The 25,928-nt window shown below is 42.4% G+C and overlaps 1 protein-coding gene across 6 annotated transcripts in view; it reads left to right on the top strand.

Moving 5' to 3' along the window:
* LOC137647297 (nuclear pore complex protein Nup98-Nup96-like) overlaps positions 1-25,928 on the top strand; it is a 181,947-nt gene that overhangs the window by 41,451 nt on the left and 114,568 nt on the right. For 5 of the 6 annotated variants that reach the window (XM_068380719.1, XM_068380711.1, XM_068380695.1 and 2 more), the window contains exons 6-9: positions 58-274; positions 10,508-10,746; positions 18,084-18,306; positions 18,944-19,141. In XM_068380719.1, coding sequence (XP_068236820.1) covers positions 58-274; positions 10,508-10,746; positions 18,084-18,306; positions 18,944-19,141 — 877 coding nt within the window. The remainder of the gene's footprint in view (positions 1-57; positions 275-10,507; positions 10,747-18,083; positions 18,307-18,943; positions 19,142-25,928) is intronic. The other variant, XM_068380726.1, reaches the window with a different exon arrangement.

The following is a 25,928-nucleotide window of genomic DNA, read 5'->3' as shown; positions in this document are numbered from 1 at the left end:
TTAACTATTTGATGAGGTAATGTTTGAGCAGTTAATTATATTTTTCTTTTTAAATAGGAATATGAGAACAAGAGCTTGGAAGAACTTCGGGTAGAGGATTATTTGGCCAACCGCAAAGGACCAGGACAAGGTTCGACCATGTCTGGTTTCCCTCAGACAACTCAGACAAACCAAGGCGCTGGCCTGTTTGGGGCTGCACCTGCACCATCTATGTTTGCGACAAATAAGCAAGGTACAGAAAACAAGTCCCTCTTTGGAACTGGGACAACTCCAGGTAAGATGTTGCGTCACTGTGAAACACAGGAATGGTGTTGGAGTGAGGAGGGATTGTTAATTCAGGAGCATGACCCTGATGCATGGAAAAGCAACTCCAGAGAGTGGCAGGTGAGCTTACTTCCCATAGGTAATGCTTTCAGCCAGTGCTCAAGAGCTTGCACTGTACAGTAGTCGTCTTTTTGAAGGTTACTCTTCTAGGCGGAAGAGTTTATTTTGAATGGTTGGCTCTGTTCTTACTTTGTTATTGACCTGAAGACTTTTTTACCTTTAGTTTTTATCTATGGTGATTTACTGGATTTATTTATTTGGAGAGGCTTTGTACATGAGATGTGTAAATTTAAATCTATTTATTATGATGGCTCACTCAGAATGAAAAAAGGTATTTTTTTTTTTTTTTTTTTCAAATTTTACTTACCTAACCAAGCTTACAAGTATTATGTTTTGAGAATACAGTATTTATGCTTAATTGTATTTCACTACTTTAACTAGAAGTTCCCTCTTTTGTAGTTACATGCAAATAGAAACTTTAAGATAAGTTACATGAATTATAACACTAATATCATACATGAAGATTATGAACTGCTGAAGTTGCTTTATTTACTTCATATTAATAAAAAATTTTAAAGCTAGTTAGACTTGAGGTACTACTGCTAGAGTGTTATTGGGTCCTTTGAGTGGCCAGATAGTACTACATTGGATTACTTTCTCTGGTTACGGCTCATTTTTCTTTTGCCTTCACATAGACTGTATAGTCCGGCCTATTTCCACATTCCCCTCTGTACTCATACACCTGACAGCAATAAGATTACCATACAACTTCTTCTTAATTTAATTCAAGGGGTTAACTACTGCACTGTAATTGGTCAGTGGCTGCTTTCTTCTTTGTAAGGGTAGAAGAGACTCCTATCTCTTATAGGAGAAGGGCACTCCAAAATCAAACCATTGCTCTCTAGTCTTGGATAGTGCCGTATCTTCTGTAGTCTGTACCATGATCTTCCTCTGTCTTGGGTTACAGTTCCCTTGCGTGAGTGTACCCTCTGGCTCACTATTTTATTTATTTCTCCTCCTCTTATTTTTATAAGTTTGAATAGTGTATACGTGAAAGATTTATTTCAATATTGTTACTGTTCTGAAAATATTTAATTGTTCCGTAACCGAAATACAAACCACGCTATTTACAAAGGGTTATTACTTTTAGCGTAGCTGAAATGGCGAGCCATTAGAATTTAACGAGGGTGTATTACCCCCGCGCTAGTTAGCGGGGTGGTAGGGGAGTGGTAGCTAGCTTCCCCTCCTCCCCCTCACACACAGGTGAATACTCACTTTCACTTTTGGCTCGGACTGTGACAGACGTCTCTGTCTTGGTCCTCGCTTGGCAGCCATTGTCTTCCCACCTTCTTTTCAGGCAGGAACCGTCGTGTCCTCTCCAAAGGATCGCCCGATCCCTTTCACCTTAGCGAGGATTTCGGACTCTGTGTCCTTGGAGCAGCAGACATGGTTTGATCCGCTGGCACGGGCGTTAATGAGGGTTATGAAACCAGCACTCACCGGCCAGGGTAACAAACCAGCGGCTGTCTCTCCTACGCTGAAGAGAAAGAGAGGAGTGGACTTCGTGGTGACTTCCCCCAGGGCGAAGTTGGTTCCCAAGAGGTCGGTCTCGAGGGTCCCCTCTCCTGCACGAGTACTCTCTCCTTCTCCCGCCCTGGAAGGATTTTTGGCGGAGGGGCTTTCCGTTAAAGATATCTCCATCGGACAAGGGGTGACTGCTTACCTCTTCCTCTGGGAGCTTACCAGGTTCTTTCCCTCCTCGGTTACGGCCCGAGGTTTGGTTCAAGGAAGCTACAGGAAGATCAAGGGTACTTTCCTCCTCTCGAGCTCAGGCACCTTGGCCTTTCGTCGTTAAGTATCTACTTGCGGACAAGCTCGATGTTGTACCATCTGGACGCACTGACTGAAGGCTTCCTTCGGGTGTCTCATCTGTGGAGGTCAACGACCTCAGACACCCTTCCATCCTTGAGAAGAGTTTTGTCTTTGCCCAAGGACAGAGACTTAAACATCTGCTGTGCGGAGTAAATCGACTTCCGGTTTCACTCCTCCAAGGCGCTTTCTTCCAGACTCTGCAGGGCTCCAGCTCCCTTTTCTTTCAACCACGTCGGCCTAAGTTATCGGCTACGACAACTGGGACAAGGTGTCCAATTGCAGTTTCCTCCTGTCAGGAACAGATGGCACGGGAGACTCCCCCGGGGGGGCATAGTCCTAAAAGGAGTTCACGAACTCTAGGATTGCAGGTTTTTTCGCTGGGAGGATGCTTAAGGTTACTCATCCGAATGACAGCTTCCCGATGCCCATTCCCGCACAATCTCTGTGAGTAGCCAAGGATATCGCGCCTGCCGTCTCTGTCAGCGAATTCAGTGTCTCTGAACCTCTATGCCATAGCATCAGCAGAGTTGCCCGGTTGGGCAGAATGATCCATACCTTAGGCGAAGGTCTTCCTTAGGATCATCGACGGCTTCACCCCCGGCCCCCTCAGTCGATCCTTTCTTGTAAGGAAGGATCTGAGAGGGGATGTCCATAGTCGACCTCTCAGCCCTGATCAAGTTTGTCGAACAAACTTTGGCCAGCGTAGACCAGCAGAATCGATCAGACTGGTAACGAGGCGACAGGACTCCTTTAACCCTGGATCGGAAGGACGGGTACTTTCAGTTTCCATTCCATCCATCTTCCAGGGTGCTCGTCGAATTCAGCCTAAACTGCAAGTATTCCTGCTTATGATGCAGTGTGGCTATCCCGCCGTGGCATAGCAGGTTTGTTTCCCCAGAGAACTCTCCCTGCCTTCCTCTTGGCCGCTCAGGTGCAGACTTCCGCCTCCTCTGCTGTTTGGAGGGCTGGTCAACTCCGGTAGGCTCGGGTTTCGACCTTCTTCAGCGCCGGGAAAAGCTTCCGAATGCTGACCATGAGTGTGGGCTCATGGTATTTTGCTTGGAGCCTTCTCTTCCTCTGCCTCAACATCTGGAGTATCTGGCCATGATATTGAGTCAACCGCCTTACCACGTTGGAAACCCCGCTTCTCGTCCGTCCAGCGAGGTTAAGCAACGTCGGTACTTGGATGGGTGACCACCTGGGGACGCCAGATTCTGTTACCACATCCTCCGAGCCTTCCTTTCGGTTGACTGTGGCAAGACTGAGGAGAGTCGCAGTACCTGTTCTCAGTCAAGCAGAGTTTTCAGCCCTACCTTGAAACGTTTCCTAGTTCTTCTTTCCTCATTGACCCGTTTATAGTCCGAACGGTCGCCTCAGGATAAGTTCCATGTGGGGCGATCCAAGTTCCGGTGGCTTCAGGCAATGTTTAACCGGACTCCCTGGCCCTATGGGACCAGCGGAACTATTAAACCTGCAATGGGTGTTGACCTATGGAGCCTCTTGATGGTAGTGGATATTCTCGTCCTTTCCCCACATTCTTGATGCGGTTCTCGGACTCGTCAAAGGAAAGGGGGGGGGGCATGTTCCGGTCCAGGCCTATGGTCAAGACCTGAAGGATACCTCTCCATCATTCAGGCAGGCTTAAGGGCCTTAGTCTGGCCCCTCTTCAGATCCTACCGCTCCTGCCAAGTCGCCCCGTTGCGTGTCGACTTCATGCTAACCAGCAGGGGACGCATTTTCACACCTTCACATCTTGCAGTAGAGATACCGGGATGATTGAGATTCTCTCAATTCCACCATCGGCTCTCTCATTCCAGGCAGGGGAATGTTTCTCTCAGACTATCCGAGCAGAGCCTCATAGAGAGAGTGTACCTAAGGGTCTTTGACCTTGGGTAACCAGCAAGTGCTGGTCTGGGGGACCTGATCGCGACAGCTTGGAACCTCAAGCTTCCGCTAGTTTTCCCCCCAGTCTCAGACCCCGAGACTCTGGCAAGATGCATTCCGGTGATGGTGGGACAACTTCGACGCCTGCGTCTTCCCTCCTTTTTGTCTGCGGACAATGGGTCTCAACAAAACCAGGCTGTCTGTCAACCTTTCAATGGGAGAGCTCCACTGGGACTATGCGCAGAACGGTTTCTGGACCCTCTGCTTCCCCTGACGGAACTCCCGGGAGAGCTTCTCCCACGGCGCAGACTACTCAAGCAACCACACTGCGACATCTCTCCCGAACCGGGACGTCGCTTCGGCTTCATGCCTGGAGACACTACGCTTCCTCCTCTAGAAGAGACAACCCGCTACAGTCGCGGTACGGAGGTCGCGTCATCTGCGATAGTCATCCACAGGGGTCTCCCAGGCAAAGTGAAGAGTCTAAGGTGGTTGGTGCCGTGGGAGATATACCTCTTCCCGTGAGGCCTCTTCTCCAGCAATAACGGTCTTATTGCCTTTCGGCGGGAGGAAACTCCTTCCGCTCTTGGCAATGAAGCCTGTCGCTCAGCCTTTCCCTGACCTTCAGGCTTAAAGGAATAACTTTTTCCTGCCCGCTGGATCTATCCTCGCTCATGCGAAGCTACGATCGTCCCTGCCCTAGTCGGAGGAAGACCTCCAACTTGGAGCATGGCTCGGACTTTTAGTCCTTTAAGAGATCTTCTCAAGACCCTTTTATGACAGGCCTCGGATTGTATTCCGCCTTGGGTCTTCTGCTCACTCTGGCCACGGCCAGTGTGTAAGCAATCTTCTTGGTCTCTTACTACTCCCCCCCCTTTCTAAGGAAGAGGGGAAGGCAACATTCAGGCTCGCTCCTGAGTTGTTGGCTAGACTCAGAATCTGAGGGTCCCGACCCTTCGGTCCGATTCATTCAAGATTTTGAGTCTCCATTCTGTGTCTGATGTCCCAAGACCTTCTCTTTCTTGCCAGTACAGGAATCGAGAGGTTAGCGCTGGGAACAGCTGCAGTTTGGCCTCAGTTGCAGCCGATTTGGGAACACAAGGAGGACATGGGGGGAGAGTCACCAGTATACCTCTTCAGCCCGGACTCAAGGACATTCATCTCGACCTGTCTTCAGACCCTCCCCCGTCACGTCGCCCTACAGCACGATGTTGGATACATCGCAACGTCCCTCGCCTTCGAGTAATACTACTCTGTGACGCAGGTGCTACAAGCTGGAGTCTGGAAGCGTCTGATGACCTTCGCAGCCCGCTTCCTGCAGGGCGTGACCCACAGGAGTCTCGATACGTTTTCTATCGCTCTGTGGTGGCTACACAACAGCTGGTCTAACCTCAGGCTCCTTTTTGGACAGGTAGCAGAAGGTTGAGGGCATTGTTATCAGGTTTTAGTCTGCATGAACGAAAGAAGTATGTCTGGCCCTTACTTCTTTCTTCATCATCCCCTCTACGGGGAAGCAGCATCCTGGTCTCTGCATAGCTGACCTCGAACCTCTGCAGGTAAACCATGCTTCCTTGTGTTCCGAGTATTGAGTCAATACTGTCGCGTCCCCCATACCCTGACGAGGTGGTATTGGGAACGTCCTAACCCAGAGTTCCTTCTGGAACTCCAGGTCAACTGCCTAGGACGGGTCACACTTCTTCCTTCACACACAAGCTTACGTAGGCCACATGGTTCCTTGCGGTGCAAGGAACTTGTGAGGTGCAGGGACTCCTTTTCTCGAGTGCGACTCACTCGGATTCTGAGTCCCCGGGTAAAGCCAAAGCCAGTATGGCTGGGGACTTTCCACCCTTCCTAAGGGATAAGTCACCCTTTGTAAATAGCGTGGTTTGTATTTCGGTTACGGAACAAATGACAAATTCGAAGATAATTTGTATTTTTCCTAACCATACAAACCTTAGCTATTTACACATATTTGCCCGCCAGCCCTGTCCCCCAAGACAAGTCCTACCTCTAAGTGAAAGTGAGTATTCACCTGTGTGTGAGGGGGAGGAGGGGTAGCTAGCTACCACTCCCCTACCCCCCCGCTAACTAGCGCGGGGGTAATACACCCTCGTTAAATTCTAATGGCTCGCCATTTCAGCTACGCTAAAAGTAATAACCCTTTGTAAATAGCTAAGGTTTGTATGGTTAGGAAAAATACAAATTATCTTCGAATTTGTCATATTTTGTTTATTTTCTTATTCCTTTCCTTACTGGGCTATTTTCCCTATTGAAGCCCTTGGGCATATAGCATTCTGTTTTCTCAACTAGGGTTGTAGCTTAGTAAGTAGTAGTAATAATGATGATGATGTTTTTATAGTGCCAGAATTGTGTTTTTAACTTTAAAATTATCGCTGTTCTGTCTTTCTGGGAACATACTTTTGTGGATTATTTATAGTCCTGGTAGCATTGGCAGATTTGGTATTAGTTTAGAGTACTCATTACTATCTTATCGTCACAATTTGTCTAAATACCTTGTTTTTATTAACTTTGCCTGCTCATATTTGTCATTTCATATGCTGATCTTTCTGGTTATTTTCTACAGGTAGTATACCTTCCATTTTGGTGAAGTTTAATGTCTTTTCTCACTTTTAGTATAATAATGTATTAATTTTACTCGTTTTTTTTTTGTTGGAATTAACATTTATATTTGTTATTTGGTGTAAATAGTTTAGTGATTTAACGACATATGGATATCCAGTTTACATTTTAAAAATACAGACATGAAGTTTTGCTAGTTATACAAGTTATCTTTCGAGCTTCCTATTATGATAGCTTTCAAATAGACTAAACAATTTTAATGTTTATGGTCTTGTTTTGTTCTCTTGATTATTATTTAACTCAATTGTCTTTGCATCTGAATTTTAGCCCACTTCAGTGCAGTGAAGCAGATAATTCTTGTTAGCATACAATAGCTAATTGTCACATTGATGTTCAAATCTGTTAGCATGCTTTTCGTAGTTATTTGTGAGTATTTTCAAAGTTTGTAAAACATCACACAGCAAAGTGAAAAGGAACTACAGTGAATTGATGGCAAGTGGAAGATAGAAAACATTGCAATGGCAGTTAGAAGGACACAGCAAAGAACTTTTATTACTCTGGAAAACATTGCAATGGCAGTTAGAAGGACACAGCAAAGAACTTTTATTACTCTGGAAAACATTGCAATGGCAGTTAGAAGGACACAGCAAAGAACTTTTATTACTCTGGAAAACATTGCAATGGCAGTTAGAAGGACACAGCAAAGAACTTTTATTACTCTGGAAAACATTGCAATGGCAGTTAGAAGGACACAGCAAAGAACTTTTATTACTCTGGAAAACATTGCAATGGCAGTTAGAAGGACACAGCAAAGAACTTTTATTACTCTGGAAAACATTGCAATGGCAGTTAGAAGGACACAGCAAAGAACTTTTATTACTCTGGAAAACATTGCAATGGCAGTTAGAAGGACACAGCAAAGAACTTTTATTACTCTGGAAAACATTGCAATGGCAGTTAGAAGGACACAGCAAAGAACTTTTATTACTCTGGAAAACATTGCAATGGCAGTTAGAAGGACACAGCAAAGAACTGTGAAATTGGAAATATTGACAGTAGCATAATGGAAAACACGTGGAAGGGCCAATATGCATGTATATATGTATAAAATCTTGAAATAGCCCAATTGCAGTTGCAAAGAAAATAACTTTTAAAAGATGGATGAAACAATGAATATGAAGTGGAGGAGGATACGAATATCCTCCACCTGATTATCCTCCACCAATATAGGTTATAGCCTTCAAAGATATAAAAGGGCCTTTTGGAAGAAAAATAGAAAGCCCTAGAATAGAATCATAAAAGTTGAGCGATTTGGTGAAAGCCCTCAATGATAAGCTTGCCAGATTATATAAAAACCTTTTAGGGAAGGAATAAGATGAGAACAGGGCATGCCAATGATAGTAATATCCCTTTTACCCCCAGGCTATTTGTAAATTTCCAACCCTTAACCCCCAGGGGTTAATTTTTTCTCAAGCACATTTTGCAGTATATATTTTTTAAATTGTTCTAACAGCCTTAATTTTTGTCATAGAGAGGTCAGGTTGGTCTCATTTTCTTGGAAAATGCCTGAAGTTTCTCAAAAAATTATCAAAAATATGCAAAAAAAAACTTAAATAGCATTTTTTGCAAGGACGTACCGGTACGTCCATGGGGGTAAAGGGATGAGTTTTGTGAAACGTACCAGTACGTCCTTTGGGGGTAAAAGGGACATAAAAGTTTGAGCTTGCTGGGAAAATATTGAGAGTTTCTGGGGAAGAAAGACTGAAAAGGTATCTTAAAGTTTTATAATTGTCAGTTTGGCTTCATGTCAGAACAATCAACTATGTAGGTAGTTTTTAAAGGTCTATGTTGAGAGATTTATATCCTCTATGGATGTTTGGAAAACATTTTGTCAGAGTACACAGACAAGTAATGAAATGGAGATTGGAAAAGTAATGGGTAAGAGAAAGACTCATGGATTAAGAAATCTTACTGCAGAATAGAAAAAAATAAATAGTGCAAAGGCATTGGTATAGTATCAGTTGATTTTGAGACTGGGGTGTCCATTAAGTATCTGGTCAGACCCCATTCTTTTTTATTAATTTGCTAGAAGAACTTGCCCAAGAATAAAGAAAGGAAGACTTGTAGAAGAAGCTCTCTTTAGTTGACTGTGTTAACCACAAAATCAGAGGAAGGTCCAGAAATGTTTGACAAAAAGAAGTAAAGTGTAAGCAGACTAGGAAGCCAATTATTATTATTATTATTATTACTATCCAAGCTACAACCCTAGTTGGAAAAGCAAGATGCCATAAGCCCAGGAGCTCCAACAGGGAAAAATAGCCCAGTGAGGAAAGGAAATAAGGAAATAAATAAATGAAGAGAACAAATTAACAATAAATCATTCTAAAATAAGAAACGTCAAAACAGACATGTCATATAATAAACTATCAACAACATCAAAAACAAATATGTCATAAATAAACTATAAAAAGACTATGTCCGCCTGGTCAACAAAAAAGCATTTGCTCCAACTTTGAACTTTGGAAGTTCTACTGAAACAGTAGAGCATATACAGTGAACCCTCGCTACTTCTCGGTTCGACCATCGCGGATTCACCACTTCGCGGATTTTTTCCATAACCCATATATATACAGTAATATATATATATATATATATATATATATATATATATATATATATATATATATATATATATATATGTATGCATGTAGGTATGTATATGTGTATACATATAAATATATATATATATATATATATATATATATATACACACACACACACACATATATATATATATATATATATATATATATATATATATATATATATCTAAAGTAGGAAGATGTGATGTAGTTCTAAGGGAAAAGTATGGGAAATATGTCTGGGTAATAAGCAAAGCTCTACCTCCAGTTTGTTTCTACATTATGATCAGAGATAAATGTAAACAAAACATTGGTTGCCATTTTTTATCGTGCTTTTTAGCATGTTTAGGAAATGCATGATATAAAATCACCTTTAATATTTGTGCCTGTTTTAGTTTAGGGTACTGTAGTACATGCATTAAGTGTTCTGTACATTAAAGGGTAGTTTGTTAACAGTACTACGTACAAGGGAAGGTTTTAAAAGTCTGAATATACATGTTGAATAAATAGGTAAATATGGTGTCACTACTTCGCGGATTTTCACCTATCGCGGCCGCGACTGGAACCTATCTACCGCGATAAACGAGGGTTCACTGTACTCATCCTGAAATGTGAGCCTTCTACATGTATGATGAAAATATCGTATGCAAAGCTGTACTGTAGAATTTTTATTATGGTTACCACTGCAAGGTGTAATTATATTTGAGTAGTGTGTTGGATTGGTAACTTTAGAATCCTTTGTCATGTTCTGTGATGTGGTTCCTTTTTTGTTTTTAAAATTCTGTTTTCTAGCTTCACTTTAATAGGCTTAACACTTGCAACTGCTTGAAGTCTTAGTTATTGTAAGGAATGTTTATAATTTTTTGTCTAGTGGTGCACTATATTTTCCTTATTTTTCAAGTTTAACAGTATTTGTTTGAATTCATTGACATTGATATTTTTATTTCTTAGCTGTTTCGTCTGAAATCAGATGGCTCTAGAAAAAGAGACTTGAGTTGGTTTTAATTTTGGACAGCATAGAACAGAATTATTAATGATAGTAAAGTTCTATTATTTATTTGAACCTCATTTGTTGTAGTCACTAAAGCTTTTTTTGAGATTTTGTTTTGGCAATCGTTAGATGTATATTTACAGCACTTTTCTGTTTTAGTGAGTCTTAAAGTATAATACAGTATATAAAAGTAATATGCTTGTTTTTCCATTAGGTTTTGGGACATCGACAGCAGGCAGCCTTTTTGGAACTAGTACTTCAACCTTTGGTCAGGCAGCGACATCCACTCCTGGTTTCAGCTTTGGCCAAAGTACTCAAGCACAGAAGCCAACTGGATTTAGTTTTGGCAGTACACCTACTACTTCGACACCCTTGTTTGGAGCTACAACATCACAACCCTCAACATTTGGGGGTCTGAGCTCTGGTTTTACCTTTGGTCAGACCAACCAACAGGTTTGTTTGTTGATTTTTGTTTGTGCCTACATGCCAAAAAATTTACAATTTTCAACTTTTCAATCATAGAATTCTTTCAAATGCTTTTAAAATGAAAAAATATAATTCACGAAACGAAAAAGTTGTAGGAGTTTTAAAGTAACCCCTAAATAACATTGTTTTAATGGGGCTGAGTCGCTCCCTGTAAACTGCAAGCAAAAATTAGCGGAAGCAAATTTTCATAGACGATGATTAATAAATAACCCAAAAGTGTAAAATTTGGCTAGAAAAATAACCAGATGGGAATACATTATGCTAACCAATCTTGTATTAATGAGGCTGAGTTGCACTCTAGAGTATTTGTATTCATGCTAATGATTAAAAGGTACTTTTGTTTCTTCACAAATATAAACCTTCGTCCTTTACATAGGAGATTGATAATAGCGAAGCTGGAATAACGGCGTTGAAAATTATAACGAGCTATCAACAACTGTCTGGTAACCCAAACCACCCTGATAGCAGCCGTCAGCGAGGACAGACGTCTCGCTTGCTGGAATTTTTGGCAGTTCATTCACTTAATGCTTTTCCTTTTTCAGCGTGTTAGTTATTTAGAGTGTGGGTTGAAGATGCCTGTAGATATGTGGAAGTATTCGGGGGTCCACTCAAGACCTTTGGTACCTTAATGAGTGCTAGGGATACATATCCTCACCAGTTACACCTGGTGTGCAAAGGACACTTGCAGCCAGGGCTCCCCCTGTGATGAGTGTTGAGAGCAGTCGCCATCCCTGTGGGAGAAGTATGGCAGGAGGGAGAAGTCTGAAGAAGTATTCTTCGTCCTTGGCGTCACCCATGGTACTCTGCCCTCCGACTCTTTTCCATTGGTTTCCTCTTGGGGCCAATTGAGCATGAGTGTTGCCCCTTTAACCTTAGGGCAACCCTTGTGGCAATGGTTGGGCCTCTTCCTTAGGGAGAGCTTTCTACAGAATTTTTTTTCCAGTACAGTACAATGATACGTTACGCTTGTTGTGGCCCTCTTGCCGTTGTCTCCCAATCACCTTCAGAGACTACTAAAGGAGATATTTCTCTGAGGCGCCCTTCCCAAGGGAAGTCCTTTCTCTCCTGCCCTGAGGACCTCCAATCGAGTGCAGGACCCTCACCACCGTTGAAGTCCTACAGAGCACACTAGCTCCTTGGAGTATGCTCGTAGGGTTGTTTCACAGCCTCTGCCAGATCCTTCCTCTTCATAGGAGGATCTTGAGGGAATCTCGTAGGTAACTCTCTTCTCCATCCCAGAGGTCTTCAAAATCTTCCAGAGACAACTCGCCATCACGCGCCTCAATCAGAGGAGTTTGTACGCCCTCTACCAGATGTGCTTCACCTTCTAGCACACCACCCCAACTCACCTCATCTAGATGGGCATCTTCTCACACTTCTCAATCCCGCTCCTCATTTCGATGCGTATCGCTGGAAGGAACTAGACGAACTTCGCAGGAAAGTGCTAGACACTCCTAGCATGAAAGCGCTTAAGGCCTCTCCTGAACATGCTAGACCCATCTCTCCTGAATGCACTTTTGACACACTTCTCCTGAACACAGTAGACATGCTTTTCCTAATTGCACTAGACATGCTTCTCCTGAATGCTCTAGACACGCTTCTCCTGAATGCTCTAGACACGCTTCTCCTGAACACGCTAGATGTGCTTCTCCTGAATGCGCTTCTGAACACGCTAGACGCGCTTCTCCTGAACATGCTGGATGTATATCACCTACTCATTCCAGATGAGCCTCTGAACACGCAACACTTGCCTCTCCTGAAAGTGCTAAATGCTCTTTGAGTGTGCTAACACTTTTCACCTAAACGCGCTTCTCCTGAGCCCTCGCCACTTTCAGACAGCTCCTCACCTAGGTACTAATCACCTAGTCGCTCACCAACCAAACGCACTCTTTCTAAACGCGCTATCCCGTTTCTGTCTCCAGCTCCAGTACTGAAGGTAACCAGTGTTACTGTTCCTCCAGAGTTTGATTCTAAACTCGTGGATCTACACATAGTTCCTATCAAACTAGACGATAGTAGGCGTTATAGGAGGAGGCAATAGGAAACCATTCCTTTGGCTATAAGAACAAAGAAGAAATTACTGAACGAATAAAGAAATATAATAAATGCTGTGGAGCACTCTATCCAATTATGAGAGATGCATACGTACCTATAGAAGTAAAGCAAACCATATTTGAAGGATTACTAACACCAATCATGACATATGGATCAGAGAGCTGGACAATGACCATCAAAGACAGCAGCAGAGTCCAAGCTTCAGAGATGAAAATCCTGAGAACAATAATGCACAAAACAAGAAGAGATAGAATAAGAAATGTAGATTTTAGAAGGATGGTTGGGGTATCTCCTATGTTGAACAAGATTGAGAAGGGACAGCTGAGATGGCCGGGACATTTAATGAGAATGGATGGAAATAGAATTGCAAGGAAGAGATGGGACTGGATGCCTGGTGGGAGGAGATCAAGAGGTAGACCACGTAAACGCTGGAGGGATGGAATTGAAGAGATTTTAACAAAGAACAACATGCCAACAATTGAACAGCTGAGAAGAGAGGGAATTTTTGAAAACAGAATTGAGTGGAGAAGACAACTGATTCCACTGACAGGCTGAAAGCCTACCTGGGAGTGGAAGTGAAGTGAAGTGAAGTGATAATCGACTTGGGACACGTAGGTGATCTCTGTCTCATAGGGAAATCACCCTAGTAGATGAATACTCTCTCCCAATAATGACACATAGAGGATCTCCGTCTCCTATGGAAAACAACGTAGTAAATGAATATTGTCTCTTCCTAATAGAATTCATGACTTATACCTGCATCCCCTCACATAAGAGAAGGAGGAAGGATGACATCGACAGCAGGCTGTCCCGGTCTTAGACACCTAGGCCAGTCTCTAACTAATCTAAGATCTCAGAGGAGAAGAAGAGCTATTCCAGTCATCTCTCTCCTTTTCCAGCAGTCTCTTGTTACTGAGAGACTAAAGACTGGAAGACTGTACTAAAGAATAAGTTATCACACTCATCTGATCCTGGAGTGCTCATAAAGGATCCAGGACTCTCAAGCCTTAGGCTAAGGAGGCTGGCAGGGATGCTGCAGCCAACTCCTTCCCATCTCAGTCATCCTTCAAGGTGGATGGACGTGATTTTTTTAGATGACAACCTCTCTCGCTGATGGTTGGGTATGGTCTCCGAGAGAGAAGACCCGTTATAACTGAAGAATTGGAAGGTATTTTTCCTCAATCAGCAGGACCTTAACCTCCGTATACAGTGGAGGGCGACTCTGACTCTACCTTCCTTTTAGTTCTTCACTGTATCCGGAATGTGATTGATCTTGGTGAGGCCCAGTCTTCTCTTCCAAAGGGGAGGAGAGGCATTCTACTACCTTTGTCGGACACCTGGCAGTCCTAGGCCTTGTCTGGAGATTCCGTGGTCCATCCTGGCCACGTAAGCTTTAGATAAGGTGTATTCTTGGTTTCTGCAGAGAAGGACACCTTGGGGCCGGGGAGATTCTTCCCCCTGATTTCATCAGCTTTTACAAGGCAGAGAAAGTATTATAGAATGTAAGAGGCTCTCCCTTCACCTCTTCCTCTGAATCATGCTGTAGCCACTTAGACATCGGGTGTCACGACAGAGCCTCTGGTAGCATTTTCCAACCCCCCTTTGGCGACAGAGTTGTTGAAAATAGAGGCTGTGGCTATGGCAACACTACAAGTACCGTTATGAGTAGACTAGAGGTTAGGAACAGTCAGAAACCTAACTGACACTGAGGACTTGTCTGTCTGTAAGAGACAAGTCTTGAAGGATATCTTGCTGAGGCCAGGGTTGTAGAATTCCAGACACCACAGGCATCCAACCAGATGGTTAATTCGGTCCTTAAAAGATGAGATGGCGTGACTGGCAAATTTTATAAACACAAAAGGGATGTACCATTTTTCCAGCAGTGGAGATAGAAACTACAACTGAAAGGTGTAGGAAAGACAGCCCAAGCTTTTTACAGCATCGAGTTGTTTCTGTCTGGTAGCTGCAGTTGATGACCATGTTTAGGGGGGCCGTCTGTCCTTTCACTCTACCACCAGTGGTAGAAAGCCTACAGTCCGATTGGAGGAGGTGGTGGTATCATAAGGGGAAAGATGGATGGTGGATGTCGTTCAATCCGAGTACCTCGTTCGTTCATCAGTACTCCCCATCCCTTCATTCCACCTCCAGCGACGTCATCATCCTATCTCCAGCTTTGGACAGAAGTCAGGGCTATGCTGGAGAATGCACTCTCCAAGAGGTTGATGACAGCTCCTCGGGCTTCTTCAGTTGACTTTCTTGTAGAGAAGTCTTCTAGAGGCTAGAGACCAGTGAGCCCTGAACCAATTTTATTCAGCAGACTCTGTTCAAGATGGAGACCTCAGCTACGGTCAGGCAAGCAATCGGGCCTTTAGACTAAACAACGTATGCTTCCAGATCCCGATCCATCCATCCTCTAGGAAGTACCTTTGGGTAGAAGTACCCTACAAAGTATACCAATTCAAGGTAATTTGTTTTGGGCTTTAGACAGTGCCTCAAGTATTTACAAGTGTCGTCACTCTAGTTTTAGCATGGGCACACCCAAATATCATTCCTCTCTTACGATACCTGAATGATTGGCTAATCCTGGCAGACACGTAAGGAACCCCTCTCCTTCACCAATACAGACACCTTTCATTTTGTCATGATCTTGGGATCATGGTGAATTGAAAGAAGTCTGTACTAATGCCATGCAAAGACTCTCTTATCTTTGAATAGACATACATGGTCCCAGAAAGGTAGCAATCCCCTTCCTTGAACACCCCCAACTGCTGGCCCATAAGTGGCAGAGGCTGCAATGACACCTAACATCCTCGGAGCACCTAACGCCAAGCTGTTGCCTTCACCATCTTTCACTTCAATCGTAGGTGAAAGGTCGGTGGCCTCAACATCTTGATCATCCCCTCTTACTGGTGCCAATAGGGGAAGAGGTCAAAAGGGACCTACAATTGTGCTTGGATAGGTCACACCTTCTGAAGGGTTTCCCACTCTTGACGCTACCTCCGAAATACTTAACAGTTTTCTTGGATGCATCCAAAGAATTTTTTGGAGCACACCTCTGTTAGCATAGGGCATTAGGGCTCAGGATGGAATGGGACTGGTGAGACCATATAATTGTGTTGGAGCTTGAGCAGTGATTCTAGCACTCAAGCATTTTCGCCCTCTTTGGTGGTGTTGATGAGCTAGAACCCCACCATGGTGGCCTATACTGTATAAACAAATAAGGAGGTACTGTGTCAGTGCAACTTATCCAACTTGCAGTAGAGACTCTGTAGTAGGCAGACTCTTTTAAGTTGATTTCCCTGACAGCCCTCTTCATTCCAGGCAGGAAGAACGTAGTAGCGGACAAGTTTGAGTAGGATGACGCGAAAGGTGGGCTCCGAGTGGTCTTTGAGTCATCGGATAGCGACAGAGATCCTGACTTTGTGGTGTTCGCCAATAATAGACCTGTTTGCGACATCACTAAATCACAAGCTCTCCATTTACTGCTCTCCAATGCCAGATCCGAAGGCAGAACTTGAGGGATGCGTTCCAGCACCCGTGGGACAGCATCAATGTTTATGCTCTTTCAGCGTTCGCGTGATAAGAAAAGCCTCAAACGAGTTCAACCGATGCCAAATCTCACCTTGACTTGTGGCCATGAAGTGGCCTCGAGTAAAATGGTACCTGGACCTTCTATATCTGGTGGTGAAACTCCGAGGGAATTGCCTCCTCTTCCCGACTTATGCCAACCACACATCCAGGTATTCCACAGTGCTGTGGAATCCCATAGGCTTCACACATGGAAGTGGTTATCCAGCATCTCCTTTCGGGGAAAAGCTTTTTGCGCAATGTTGTGCAAGAGATTTCTGGGTACCTCCGCAGATCCTTGACTTCCCTCTTATCAAGCCAAGTGGTCCATCTTCTGTGTTGGTGTCGTGGAAAAGGTGTCTCTCCTCTCAGAGCTGTTATTCCAGTATTATCCTACTTTTTACTTTGCCTCTGAACTCTGAAAGAAGAAACTGCTCCATTTCAGCAGTAAATTTCAAAAGTGAAGCCTCCACTCTGGAATGTTGTCATCAATGTGCTATGTTCCCCAGGCCACCCTATGAGCTGTAGAGGCTAATCTCAGATAGAGACCTCACTGTAAAAATAATTTTCCTGCTTGATTTTGTTCTCGGCTAAATAAGTTAGTGAGCTACATGGTCTCTCTTCTTACATCTCCCATTCAAGGGGATGGAAGCCGTTCTCATTCTCCATCGTCCCTGGTATTGTTGGCAAAACCCAGAATACTTCAGTCCCTGATCCCAGGTATTATCTTTTCAGATCGCGGTCCTGAGAGAGGTAACCGATGATCCTGATCAGTTGTTGTTGTGTCCTGTGAGGGCGCTGAGGCGCGATCTCAAGCGTACACATACCGTTAGATCACACCTGTAACATCATCTTATTAGTACAGGGAGGATCACACCTGTAACATCATCTTATTAGAACAGGGAGGGTGAAGAAAAGAGTAACGACAAGACAATTTCTTGGCTGGCTAAGGGAGGTCATTGACCACACCCTTTTGCCATCTTCTCCTTCTTCAAGAACACATGCAAGAACGTACACTCAGTATGTAACTATTCTGTAGTCAAAAAGAGGCTTTTCCCCATGCTCCTTATGAGGTAGAGTGTGACGTAACCAGGCAAAACCATCACATATGTATGGCTGGTTAGCACAGAGATATTCGGCTCGGAACAACTTTTGAAGCCAGGGCCGTGGACCCGCTGGCATTACTTAGCCACTGGTGAACGTGTGGTAGGATCCTTAAGTCTTTCATCATCCCAATGCACAAGCTTTAAGTATCCGGGGATATTTTTCCAGCCTGTTTGAACAGGGACTTCCTTCTGCCTAAGAATGAGTCCTATATTATGTATTTTTCCTAACTAAACAGACCCGAGTTCTTTACTCATACATCTACATTTCTGTCATCCAGCTGCTATCAAAGTTGTCAGTTAGCCAGCCAGACAGGGGATGGGTGCTTCCCCATCACCCTCCAGTAACTACCAGCCAGTTGTCGATACCTCATTATAATTTTTAACTGCTGTATTCCAACTTTGCTATTATTCTCCTATGTAAAGGACCCAGGTCTGTATAGTTATGAAATATCCAAATTACTTCCAAATTTGTCATTTCAGCTCATGCCATCTAATTTCATAAGTTCACTGAGAAAACTGGATTTCCTCTCTTTTGTGTATTAATGTATAATGTTTGTGGGTTTGTCCTTTTTTCAGTCTGGTACTGGCTTGTTTGGTAACCAGAACAAAGGCTTCCTCTCAAATCAACCAGCCACTGGAGGCCTTTTTGGTAATAAAACTGCGGGTACCACACAACCCTTAGGAGGAACAGGCTTTGGAACCACACCATCAGCATTTGGAACGACACCTACCACTAGTACTGGAGGTAGCTTATTTGGGCAGACTAACCAGAATAAGCCCGGACTGTTTTCAGGTTTTGGTAAGGAATTTTCATCTTTTTTTCAACAATATTAGATTAGTTATTTTGTACATTAATGAAGGGTTACCAAGTACAGGAGCTGCAAAAATTTTCTGGAGCCAGATGGTCCACCACCTCATTGAAACAGGTTGAAATAACTTATTAGTAATTAATTTATATAGTGAATCTTTGCAAATTTAGGATTTTATAGTAAAATTTTCCACTTTTATTCTCAAAAACCTTTGAAAAAGATATTCCAACCCCAGCAAAACATAGCTTAATTTCAGAGTGAGAGAGTGTGTGTGTGTGTGTCATCTCAAACTTCCAAACTTATCATTTTCCCTATAGTTGAAGTAATTGATATGTTGCATAATTATAAATATACAGTTTTTGCTGTACTTGAGAGTTACAAGGGGATTTATGGTTCGAGTTTTGTAGGGTTTCAAATTTGGCAAAATGATCTTTGGGTAACATCATTCTTGTTTTAGCTTTGTTGAACAGGGGAAATGTTGACGTTTGCAATTATTTCATAAGGGGATGGGTTGGATGAATGTGATTTTAAAGGTAGTTAATGAGAATGTATCATTATATAGATTATTTTGAAAATTTGTTGACACAAATTTAATTGTCTTATGGATTGATTATTCTTATATTTCAGGAAATTCTGGTTTTGGCACCTCAACGCTCTTTGGTGCCCAGAACCAGCAGAAACCAGGTTTGAGCTTTGGAACTCCTGGTTTTGGAACAACTAGTACCATGGGTCAGGGTTTGGGCACAAGCACAGGTGTAGGTCTCTTCAACCAGGGGACATCAAACGCTGGCGGTATGACAATGGGATGTCTTGGTACTAGTACAGGTATGTAAAATTATTTTTTTCTTTATGCTTTTGTGCTTTTTGTATTGATTAGCAGGCTGCAGTCTATTATAATGCTTAGACTTACTAGATGGTTATGAACCCGGTCCCGCTAACCCACAGCTAAATGATTGTCTCCATTGGAACACCCAAGTTTTGGGCACCACCCCTTGTTTTGGTCCTGAACAAGGGGACCCAATTATCTATATGTACTCTACTTCAGGTAAGATTTTTGTCATTATTACATTACCTTTAAAAACTAAGATCTATTTTATATCAATACTGAGAAATCTGAGTCTGGTTGATAAAGAAGTACACTAAGCAAATTAAAGAATAGAATTTATTTTTGTAAAGCAAATTAAAAGAATAAACTTAATGTGTTATAATGGGAAAAAATAAGTTGTAATTACAGTTGGTTTGCGGATCCACTTATTAATCCATTTGGCTTGCTTGCCAATAACCCAGTCACACATGAACGTTCAGTATTCTGGGTTGAATGTACAGTACAAGATATAAATATATGAAATTATTCCAAAAACTCAAAACCCTCATCTGTGCCTTTATGCAGTTTTACTCTTTATGGTGAATATATGTATATCCCATGGAATTGAAACCTGCTATATCCTTGACTTTCATCCCAAAAATGTTTCGGTAATGGAGCATTTATACCTAGTTCAACTATTACATTAATTAAAATCTTTGTTTCAAAGCCATGTATAAAATTACAGGCTGTGTCTGGATCGAATGAACATGACAGACCTTTCCCCAAAATAGTGTCAATTGCATCAATATATGCCTAATAAAATAAAAAAAAAATGTACTACTGTAGAGCATCACAACTGATAATGCCGATTTTCAAGGAAACTTCTCAGTGAAGGATATCTGCAGATATTCCTCTCAAATGTATATTCAGTCCCTTTTTTTTTTCTTTTGCTTCTCTCAAAGGCTTCAAAAATGCTTAACCCAAAGCAGTGATAAAATAAATTCAAAGGAATACACCGAATTCACATGGAAGACTACCACAAGTGACACCACTGCCTTCACAAGAATGTTCTTTCTCTTATAACAGGGTTAACCGAGTCTAAAAACCACTCAAAACAGTCAAAGACAATGTTCCAGGGGAATAAGGATTGTCGTAGCCTATTGGAAACATCCCTGTCTGGTGATCTATATGGTCTCACCAGTCCCATTCCATCCAGAGCCCTAATGCCCTATGCTAACAGAGGTGTGCTCCAAAAAATTCTTTGGATGCATCCAAGAAAACTGATAAGTATTCCGGAGGTAGCGTCAAACTTTATATGTCCTTATAGTGTCTATAACTTTACCGTCCTTGTGAGGTAAGGATGGTACAGTAGGTTTGGGGGAGCCCGCGAGTCTACCTTCCGAGTAATCATCTGCCAATGCCTGACCGTTCCCTGGTCCGTGCTTGGGTGGAGAGGGGCCATGGACACTAATTATATGTATGTATGGCCAGTCTCTAGGGCATTGTCACTCTCCTTTGCTTCTGCCATTCATGAGCGACCTCTGAACCTTTAGACCTTTAAATAGGTCCATAGGCATGCCAGGTCTCAGGGAAGACTATAGAATAGTGTACTGTATATAAACTGGGCTTACATTAGTACACTCTATTGGTCAAGCCTGCCCATTAAAAAACCCTACTGGGTGTAGGCCATTTCACAAACCTGAAACCAAAAATGGGGTGACGAGACAATCCAGAGATTGATGAGGTACACAAAATGTACAGTAAAAATAAATTGCTAATAAATATATAAGTGGATTATTTTGATACTAACTTTTGGCTGTTATATTATGGGTTTATAATTTTTTTTTTGTCTGTAACAGTATTAGGATAATGAATATTCCCTCGGGTTTATAGCATCCTGCTTTTCCAACTATGGTTGTAGCTTAAGTAATGATAATTATAATAGTAATAATAACCTTGGCAAATACAGTGATACCTCGGTACTCGACCATAATCCGTTCGAGATCCGTGTTCGACCTCCGATTTGTTCGAGTACCGAATTTTTTTTCCCCATAAGAAATAATGGTATATATTCTATTCCGTTCCCAAGCACTCGAACAGGCCCAAAATATTAATAAAACGTGTACCTAAACAACAATAATTATCTAAATGTGTATGAAATTGGTCAGAAAATCCTATAAAACAATTTTAAACCATTTACTGTACTAAAATAAAACAATTTTAAACCATTTTCTGTACTGTAGTGAACATACCTTTGAGCAGCGGTTCGATGGCATACAGGGATGGATGTGGAGAGGATGGAAGGGGGAGGTTACTGCTTGGAAGGAGAGTCCCCTTCCATGATGTGGCGGGGTAGTTCTCCTTCAGGAGTTGTTTCTCTCTCCAATGAAAGGGTGGGCAGATCTATTTCAGGGGTTTCTTCTCTTCTTTGTCTCTTCTTTGGAGGAGAAACAGGCTTTGATGTAGCAGCTTTCTTTTCTTTTGTGAAAAACTGGTCTATTAATTGTTTCTTCCTCCTCTGCAGTATTCTTCGAAAATGATACATGACACTATCATTAAACATATGCACTGCCCGGTTTGCTACTGCAATTTCTGGGTGGTATTTTTCAGCAAAAGCCTGCACATCTGCCCACTTGGAACAAATTTCATTGATGAGAGAACTTGGAACATCCTCCCTTACCTCATCCTCTTCTGAAGATTCCTGCTCCACAATCAGATCCTGCTGCTGTTGTTGTTGCAGGTGCAACAATTCCTCCACAGTCAACTCGGTAGAATGGCTTTCTACAAGCTCATCAATATCATCCTTGTCGACCTCAAGCCCCAAACTCCTGCCCATGACAACAATTTCCTCAACGACATCAGTGTCATCAGAAATTACAGGGGTAGCAGTGCTTGGACCCGCCTCTGGTTGGAAACCTTCAAACTCCCTCTCTGTGACACATGATGGCCACAGCTTACGCCAGGCAGAGTTCAATGTCCTATAGGTCACACCTCGCCAAGCTTGGTCAATCATGTTAACAGAGTTGAGGATGCTGAAGTGTTCCTTCCAGAATTCCTTTAGGGTCAACTTCGTGTCACTGGTCACTTCAAAACACTTTCTGAAAAGGGCCTTGGTATAGAGTTTTTTGAAGTTTGAAATGACCTGTTGGTCCATGGGCTGGAGTATGGGAGTAGTATTGGGGGGCAAGAATTTGATTTTGATAAAGCTGTATTCTTCTTTCAAGTCATCCTCGAGACCTGGAGGATGTGCAGGAGCATTGTCCATAACCAGAAGACATTTCATTGGCAAGCTCTTTTCAATGAGGTAAGCCTTAACCTGGGGGGCAAACACTTCGTTTATCCACTCAGTAAAGAATTGTCTTGTGACCCAAGATTTAGTGTTCGAGCGCCACATAACTGGTAGTGCACTTTTACAAATATTATTTCGTTTGAACACCCGGGGGTTGTCCGAGTGGTACACTAACAAGGGTTTGATCTTGCAATCGCCACTTGCATTTGCACACAGCAACAATGTTAGCCTATCTTTCATTGGCTTGTGACCTGGCATCTTCGTCTCGTCCTTGGTAATGTACGTATTGGCTGGCATTTTCTTCCAAAATAACCCAGTCTCATCACAATTAAAGACTTGTTGTGCGATCAAATTTTGTTCATTTATGTACCGATCGAATTCCCCCACGTATTTATCGGCTGCAATTTGATCCGAACTAGCTGCCTCCCCATGCCTAGTAACACGATGAATACCTGTTCTATTACGAAACTTTTCAAACCAACCCCTGCTCGCTTTAAATGTAAATGAATCACTTTCACTGGTACTCGGACTTTTCTTCACTAATTCTTCATAGATATGCAACGCTTTTTCACAAATGAACGCTTCACTAACACTTTCCCCGGCCAACTGTTTTTCTTTAATAAATATTAAAAGCAACTTTTCCATCTCCTCAATCACTTGTGGCCTTTGCTTAGTTACCGCCGTAACTCCCGTTGCAACATTCGCCTTCTTAATCATTTCTTTATGCTTTAAAAACGTAGAAATGGTCGACTTCGCCATTCCGTATTCTACCGCTAAATCGGACACTCGTACACCATTCTCATATTTCGCTATAATTTCCTTCTTCAACTCGATCGTTGTTCGCACTGTTTTCCTCTTCTCCTTCCCCTTAACACTCATTACTTTCTTGGGACTCATTATGAAAGCTAAAAAAGCAATTAAAAGCACTGAAAATCACTAAATCACAACGAATGCTGATCGCGCGTTGTCTGAGTGACGCTCTCGAGAGAACTGATGCTTCCCGAACAAGCGAGAGTGGCCGAGATGGCGCGATCATCACAAAGCCCATGCGGTCGTCACGTGTTCGGCTGGTCGAGTACCGAATTTTTGGTCGAGCACCGCAGCAAAAATTTCTCGAAAATTTTGGTCGAACTCCGAATTGTTCGAGTATAGAGTCGTTCGACTACCGAGGTATCACTGTACTAAGCTTAATGGTGATGAAAGGTGAATTGAAATGATAAACTGAGTATAAAGTAGACTATTCTGGAAGACTAATGTAGATCACAAGATATCAAAATAACATTTACCGCAAAAATAGTTGTGCAGTATTACTCCAAGTTAAATGGTGCAACTCTTGAATTCCACATGGAATTTTGGAAATTTAGATTACTGTTTTTTTGGCTAGGTGAACATATATCGGGACTAGCCTCAGGGCACGTATCCTTCCGCCTGGGGTAGCCTAGTCCTCACAGAAAACCGAAGTAGGGTAAACTACACAAAACTCTGGTCGGTTGAGAGGAGATTCCAGGTACCTCCTAAGGAAGTAGTTCTTGGTAAGTATGTTAGGAAAAATACAAATTACTAAAAATTTGTGATATTTCATGTTTCAAAAAATATTTTTAACAAAAACAATTTATTTTATCGTTAAAACGTCTTTTTCTTATATTTACGCAACTTTTGTGGTCCCTTACGCAACCTTCTGCTGACCAGAGTACCTATCTATTTACTTTTCAAAATTTCAGGGAGAGGTATTTATGTCTGTTTTCAATTGACAGTTTTCTCTAATCCTTCATAGGAGGCTCTGTTTTCTTTCTCTCGATAGTACTGCAAGTAATGTTACATGTTTTTGTAAGGTATATTCATTGGAGTCCTTTGTCTCCTTTAAAAATTCTCTTTAATCCCTCATAGGAGGCTCTTTTTTTTTCTTTCTCTCTCGGTGTTATCATAATGAAGCATTTAAATACAAATTACTTGTAAAATTTGTAATATTTCTCTATGCTCTGAATGTGTGTAAATGATTACGATCTTGCATTCTCCCCAAGGGGAAATACTGTATATCTCTTATGACCTGAAAGGGTGTGCACGATTACACTCGTGTTTTGATTACGCTCATTTGAAGCACTTGACCTCCCAGACTGATGAAGAAACACTCCAGGGCGTATCCTCACATACATTCAGCTTTCTGCATTTAGGCAAACTTTTGTATGAGTACTTGTTCGTACCTTAAGTTCTTTCAGACTCAGAAACATAATCAGTCTGCAGACTTTCTACATATTAAAGAAAATGGGTCTGCTGCCTTTCCCTTTTATTTTTTGGATGATTAATCGATTAAATCATTGATAGGAGTTTCATATACAATAAGTCGCTCCTACCATTTTTCTCCCAGTGGGAGAGACTATTTTGGCCATTCAATCATTCACCGAGGACGAAGAAAAAAAAATTGCACGCTATTGTGCTTTCTCTAAAGCTGTTTGTAACTACAATTATCTTTTGGAATGAAGCCATTCATGGTTGCAATGGCAAGTACACTTTGAGAACGTCACCACTATGCGAGCAACTTTTGGAATGTTATCGCTAATCTGTTTGTGCTTTTGTGCTTTCTCATGCTTCCGGTAGGTCCATCTTTCTGGTTTGCTCTCCCATTAGAGTGATACTAGGTGTTTGCATACTATTGAGAGACCGCCATTGCAGGTGCAAGATCAAAAGCCACAACCTTACCTGCTCTGGTTGCTTCTCGCGATAGGTCATGCACCTTTTCAGTTGCTCGCGATTTATCGTGCTCCCTGTCATCTGCCTGCGATCCATGGCGCACTCTCTCACCTGCTTGTGATCGATCGCACGCCCTCATCTGCTTTTAATCGGTCGCGCATCCTCTCAACTGCCTGCTCGCATTCGGTTGTGCATCCTCTCACCTGCCTGCTAGATTGCTCTCCCATGGTATTACTCCTACTAGCCCTCTCATTCATTCCCACACAAATACAACCCAAGGGAAGGACTCAGGTTATATATTGAAAGTACAAATGACCTTCAATTGTTCCTACACAAATACTAGCCTTATTAGTTCTCGATGATATGTCATCTCATCCGTTACCAGACTTTTCAGCATTGGAGGTGCTGTGACAGGTTCAATAGAGTTAGGTTTCCCCTACACACGCTGGATAATAAGATTTGCACGTTGAAACACTGGCCCCAAAGCAGAAGAAAGGAATTTTTTTTGGTATTTTATGTTATATTGGATTCCCAGTTCTAGCATTTTACAGAAAAGTCCTTAGAGACCACAGAGCACATTAACTCCAAAAATAGCCTTTTCCTTCGTCAAGTTTTATTCGTAGTGCAACTGAAAGGTTTTCCTCCAGTTATACCGGGGCACCGAATAGTATTAAAGGTCCCAGTGCTGAACCATATGGCCCTAAATTCAAAAGTCCAGCTCATAAATCCAAATTACTGAAGGCATCTTTTTTTTTTATTGTTCCTCGTTTTGGTTGGATACCTTGTTCTTTTTCTGGTAAGATGGCATAGCTCTTGTGATTGTACAGGAA

Source organism: Palaemon carinicauda, chromosome 1, assembly GCF_036898095.1.
Source record: "Palaemon carinicauda isolate YSFRI2023 chromosome 1, ASM3689809v2, whole genome shotgun sequence".
Classification (NCBI taxonomy): Eukaryota; Metazoa; Arthropoda; class Malacostraca; order Decapoda; family Palaemonidae; genus Palaemon; species Palaemon carinicauda.
Note: the sequence above shows the minus strand (reverse complement) of the source record. Positions and strands in the feature narration are given on the sequence as shown.